Source organism: Coregonus lavaretus (genome assembly GCF_964263955.1).
Source record: "Coregonus lavaretus genome assembly, chromosome: 5".
NCBI classification, from domain to species: domain Eukaryota; kingdom Metazoa; phylum Chordata; class Actinopteri; order Salmoniformes; family Salmonidae; genus Coregonus; species Coregonus lavaretus.
This window is the reverse complement of record NC_139992.1, coordinates 1302290-1308438: the sequence shown is the minus strand read 5'-3', so window position 1 is coordinate 1308438 and position 6149 is coordinate 1302290. Positions and strand designations below refer to the sequence as shown.

Genomic DNA, 6149 nt, shown 5'->3' with positions numbered 1-6149 from the left:
CCACTATCAGATTAGAGCCATTAGGGAGACATCTATTACCCCACTACCACTATCAGATTAGAGCCATTAGGGAGACATCTATTACCCCACTACCACTATCAGATTAGAGCCATTAGGGAGACATCTATACCCCACTACCACTATCAGATTAGAGCCATTAGGGAGACATCTATTACCCCACTACCACTATCAGATTAGAGCCATTAGGGAGACATCTATTACCCCACTACCACTATCAGATTAGAGCCATTAGGGAGACATCTATTACCCCACTACCACTATCAGATTAGAGCCATTAGGGAGACATCTATTACCCCACTACCACTATCAGATTAGAGCCATTAGGGAGACATCTATTACCCCACTACCACTATCAGATTAGAGCCATTAGGGAGACATCTATTACCCCACTACCACTATCAGATTAGAGCCATTAGGGAGACATCTATTACCCCACTACCACTATCAGATTAGAGCCATTAGGGAGACATCTATTACCCCACTACCACTATCAGATTAGAGCCATTAGGGAGACATCTATTACCCCACTACCACTATCAGATTAGAGCCATTAGGGAGACATCTATTACCCCACTACCACTATCAGATTAGAGCCATTAGGGAGACATCTTCCACCCCACTACCACTATCAGATTAGAGCCATTAGGGAGACATCTATTACCCCACTACCACTATCAGATTAGAGCCATTAGGGAGACATCTATTACCCCACTACCACTATCAGATTAGAGCCATTAGGGAGACATCTATTACCCCACTACCACTATCAGATTAGAGCCATTAGGGAGACATCTATTACCCCACTACCACTATCAGATTAGAGCCATTAGGGAGACATCTATTACCCCACTACCACTATCAGATTAGAGCCATTAGGGAGACATCTATTACCCCACTACCACTATCAGATTAGAGCCATTAGGGAGACATCTATTACCCCACTACCACTATCAGATTAGAGCCATTAGGGAGACATCTATTACCCCACTACCACTATCAGATTAGAGCCATTAGGGAGACATCTATTACCCCACTACCACTATCAGATTAGAGCCATTAGGGAGACATCTATTACCCCACTACCACTATCAGATTAGAGCCATTAGGGAGACATCTATTACCCCACTACCACTATCAGATTAGAGCCATTAGGGAGACATCTATTACCCCACTACCACTATCAGATTAGAGCCATTAGGGAGACATCTATTACCCCACTACCACTATCAGATTAGAGCCATTAGGGAGACATCTATTACCCCACTACCACTATCAGATTAGAGCCATTAGGGAGACATCTATTACCCCACTACCACTATCAGATTAGAGCCATTAGGGAGACATCTATTACCCCACTACCACTATCAGATTAGAGCCATTAGGGAGACATCTATTACCCCACTACCACTATCAGATTAGAGCCATTAGGGAGACATCTATTACCCCACTACCACTATCAGATTAGAGCCATTAGGGAGACATCTATTACCCCACTACCACTATCAGATTAGAGCCATTAGGGAGACATCTATTACCCCACTACCACTATCAGATTAGAGCCATTAGGGAGACATCTATTACCCCACTACCACTATCAGATTAGAGCCATTAGGGAGACATCTATTACCCCACTACCACTATCAGATTAGAGCCATTAGGGAGACATCTTCCACCCCACTACCACTATCAGATTAGAGCCATTAGGGAGACATCTATTACCCCACTACCACTATCAGATTAGAGCCATTAGGGAGACATCTATTACCCCACTACCACTATCAGATTAGAGCCATTAGGGAGACATCTATTACCCCACTACCACTATCAGATTAGAGCCATTAGGGAGACATCTATTACCCCACTACCACTATCAGATTAGAGCCATTAGGGAGACATCTATTACCCCACTACCACTGTCAGATTTATGTGGGAGTTTTTAGTGAGCTTATTTTCTCCTCTTGCTTTGGCCATGCAGTGCGTCTCTCCTCATTATGAAAATTATTAACTTTATCCTGTATATCTAAAAATGACCAATATACACGGATTGTTTAAAGTAAAACTATTAAAAACTATTGCAGATGGTGAACCCGAGCAATCAAAATAAAATCTATTGTAATACCCCGTTCAGGTATGACATCACTCAACTAATAAAAGCCTAATATCACGCAAGACCATTAGAGCATCTCAAGGCCGCCTACCTCATGTTGGTCACAGCGAGTAGTTTGACTAGGCTACTGATATTGCCTGGGTTTGTTCGGCAATGCAACATGACTTGTAGACCAATGGATGTCAATACAGTTACGTGCAGTTCGACACTGAAGGACGCATCAGTTTTACACAAAAGATGATTTTCAGAAACGGTAGAATGATGAGTAATATGAGCAACACATTTTAGTGAACCGGCGATTTGTAACGTACTATCTTAAACATTTGAATCGGGACCGAGGCGTATCAGTGAATCTTTACAACCCTAATTATCTACATCCAAAAAAGGATGGCCTGACCAGTGACAACACATTCATGTAAGGAGATCTCACTTTAAAAGGTCTGTTGACGACATGGCTGGTGAAAATGCGTGCCTCCCTCCGCGTCTCTCTCAGTCGTTCTTTACTAGGAGGCTTTATAAAGACGACATAAGGCTTGAACGTCTTATTCCTCACAGACAGGATACTCTGAAACATACAAATACATACAAACATATGGTATAAAATAAATTAATAAATGGCAGTTACAGTATATATTAACAACTTAATTTTAAACTCTTTTACCAACCCATTATAAAAAGGTTAAGTGTTCCACAAATACCACAATTAATAATTATTCCTGCTGTGATATCTGTGGTGTAAAAAAACCTTCCCATAGATACAGGAGTATAGGAATATAACTTACATGTGGCTGAATGTCAATAACACACATCCTTCCACTGTCTATCACGTCTCTGACGGCATCGATACTGGCCCCATACAGATGGCCTTTATATTCACCATACTCCAGGAACCTGGGACAGACCCAAAGATACATTATAAAAATCGATTGATTACAACTATACTACAACCACTTATATAACAACAATGAACATATCAAATCCCCATTGGACTCTGTTTCATCTCTTACTGGATTCTGAAACAAAAACAGAGCCAAGTAAAGTTTCTAACTCTAAAGGGTATTTTCCTGGTTAAATTAATAATATGCAGTGCATTCGGAAAGTATTCAGACGCCTTGACTTTTTCCACATTTTGTTACGTTACAGCCTTATTCTAAAATGGGATTGAATAAAAAGAAATCCTCAATCTACACACACTACCCCATAGTGACAAAGCGAAAACAGGTAGAGAAATTTTTGCAAATGTATTAAAAAATTACAAACAGAAATACCTTATTTACATAAGTAAACGTATTTACATAAGTATATTCAGACCCTTTGCTATGAGATTCGAAATTGAGCTCAGGTGCATCCTGTTTCCATTGATCATCCTTGAGATAGTTCTACAACTTGATTGGACCCCTATGGTAAATTCAATTGATTGGACATGATTTGGAAAGGCACACACACATATATATATATATATATTATAAGGTCCCACAGTTGAAAGTGCATGTCAGAGCAAAAACCAAGCCATGAGGTCGAAGGAATTGTCCGTAGAGCTCCGAGACAAGATTGTGTCGAAGCACAGATCTGGGGAAGGGTACCAATAGATTTCTGCAGCTTTGAAGGTCCCCAAGAACACAGTGGCCTCCATCATTCTTAAATGGAAGAAGTTTGGAACCACCAAGACTATTCCTAGAGCTGGCCACCCGGCCAAACTGAGCAATCGGGGTGAGAAGGGCCTTGGTCAGAGAGGTGACCAAGAACCGGATGGTCACTCTGACAGAGATGTAGAGTTCCTCTGTGGAGATGGGAGAACCTTCCAGAAGGATAATCGTCTCTGCAGCACTCCACCAATCAGGCCTAAAGTACTCTCAGACCATGAGAAAAAATATTATCTGGTCTGATGAAACAAGATTGAACTCTTTGGCCTGAATGCCAAGCGTCACGTCTGGAGGAAACTGGCACCATCCCTACGGTGAAGCATGGTGGTGGCAGCATCATGCTGTGGGGATGTTTTTCAGCCGCAGGGACTGGGAGACTAGTCAGAATCGAGGGAAAGATGAACAGAGCAAAGAACAGAGAGATCCTTGATGAAAACCTGCTCCAGAGAGCTCAGGAGCTCTGGGTGAAGATTCACCTTCCAACAGGACAACAACCCTAAGCACAGTCTAACAGCTAGGCTACTAGCAATTATTAAAACAAATAATAAAACAAATCACTAGCATTACCTGTGGTTGCACACCATGTACTCAAACAGCTCTTTGGTGACAAAATGATATTCTCTTCCAGTCTCCTCTCCATCTCTGGCTGGTCGCGTTGTGTCTGAGGACGATGAAAGACAACCCATCAACACAGAATTACAACCAACCTGTATCCCGTCACATCACAACATCCACCACAGAGGACAACCACTAAAACAACATAATACCATCAGTCAGAACAGAACGTAAATCCTGTTATGTGACAAGATAAAAGGCCATGGAGGGGAGAGGAGACATAGAGGAGACATAGTGGAGACATAGAGGAGACATACAGTACAGAGATACATAGAGGAGACATAGAGGAGCCATACAGTACAGAGATACATAGAGGAGACATAGAGGAGACATAGAGGAGCCATACAGTACAGAGATACATAGAGGAGACATAGAGGAGACATAGAGTACAGAGATACATAGAGGAGACATAGAGGAGACATACAGTACAGAGATACATAACCAAAAGTATGTGGACACCTGCTCGTCGAACATCTCATTCCAACATCATGGACATTAATATGGAGTTGGTCCCCCCTTTGCTGCCATAACAGCCTCCACTCTTCTGGGAAGGCTTTCCACTAGATGTTGGAACATTGCTGTGGGGACTTGCTTCCATTCAGCCACAAGAGCGTTAGTGAGGTCAGACACTGATGTTGGGCAATTAGGCCTTATGTAAATGTTGGCATTCCAATTCATCCCAAAGGTGTTTGATGGGGTTGAGGTCAGGGCTCTGTGCAGGCCAGTCAAGTTCTTCCACACCGATCTCGACAGAGCATTTCTGTATGGACCTCGCTTTGTGCACGGGGGCATTGTCACGTTGAAACAGGAAAGGGCCTTTTCCAAACTGTTGGAAGCACAGAATCGTCTAGAATGTAATTGTACTGTATGCTGTAATGTTAAGATTTCCCTTCACTGGAACTAAGAAGCCTAGCCGGAACCATGAAAAACAGCCCCAGACCATTATTCCTCCTCCACCAAACTTTACAGTTGGCACTATGCATTTGGGAAGGTAGCGTTCTCCTTGTTTCCGCCAAACCGAAATTTGTCCGTGGGACTGCCAGATGGTGAAGCGTGATTCATCACTCCAGAGAACGCGTTTCCACTGCTCCAGAGTCCAATGGTGGCGAGCTTTACACCACTCCAGCCGATACTTGGCATTGCGCATGGTGATCGTAGGCTTGTGAAGCTCCCTACGAACAGTTCCTGTGCTGACGTTACTTCCAGAGGCAGTTTGGAACTCGGTAGTGAGCGTTGCAACCGAGGACAGACGATTCTGTGAGCTTCTGTGGCCTACCACTTTGCGGCTGAGCCGTTGTTGCTCCTAGACGTTTCCACTTCACAATAACAGCACTTACAGTTGACCCGGGGCAGCTCTAGCAGGGCAGAAATTTGACCAACTGACTTGTTGTAAAGGTGGCATCCTATGACGGTGCCACGTTGAAAGTCTTTGAGCTCTTCAGTAAGGCCATTCTACCGCCAATGTTTGTCTATGGAGATTGCATGGCTGTGTGCTCGATTTTATACACCTGTCAGCAACGGGTGTGGCTGAAATAGCCGAATCCACTAATTTGAAGGGGTGTCCAGATACTTTTGTATATATAATGTAACATATGATATTAGACAATATAGATGGAATATATACATACAAGGTGTAGTGGAAGAATGAGAGAAAGTGATACTCGCGACTGGCGACTTGCAGGCGCCGAGATCCAACGTGATGACTCAATCACGATTTATGACATTGTTTTGATGGCTTATCACAGGGGTTAAACACACTTAAT

General features: G+C 43.0%; 1 protein-coding gene across 1 annotated transcript in view; it reads right to left on the bottom strand.

Annotated features, from left to right (window-relative positions):
• The window catches only part of LOC311128777 (MAGUK p55 subfamily member 4-like), a gene marked incomplete at both ends in the record, with an annotated part of 33294 nt that overhangs the window by 4836 nt on the left and 22309 nt on the right, over positions 1 to 6149 (bottom strand). The window contains 3 exons of the mRNA XM_084161020.1: positions 2559 to 2693; positions 2911 to 3019; positions 4339 to 4432. Of these exons, the coding sequence (XP_084017146.1) occupies positions 2559 to 2693; positions 2911 to 3019; positions 4339 to 4432 (338 nt within the window). The remainder of the gene's footprint in view (positions 1 to 2558; positions 2694 to 2910; positions 3020 to 4338; positions 4433 to 6149) is intronic.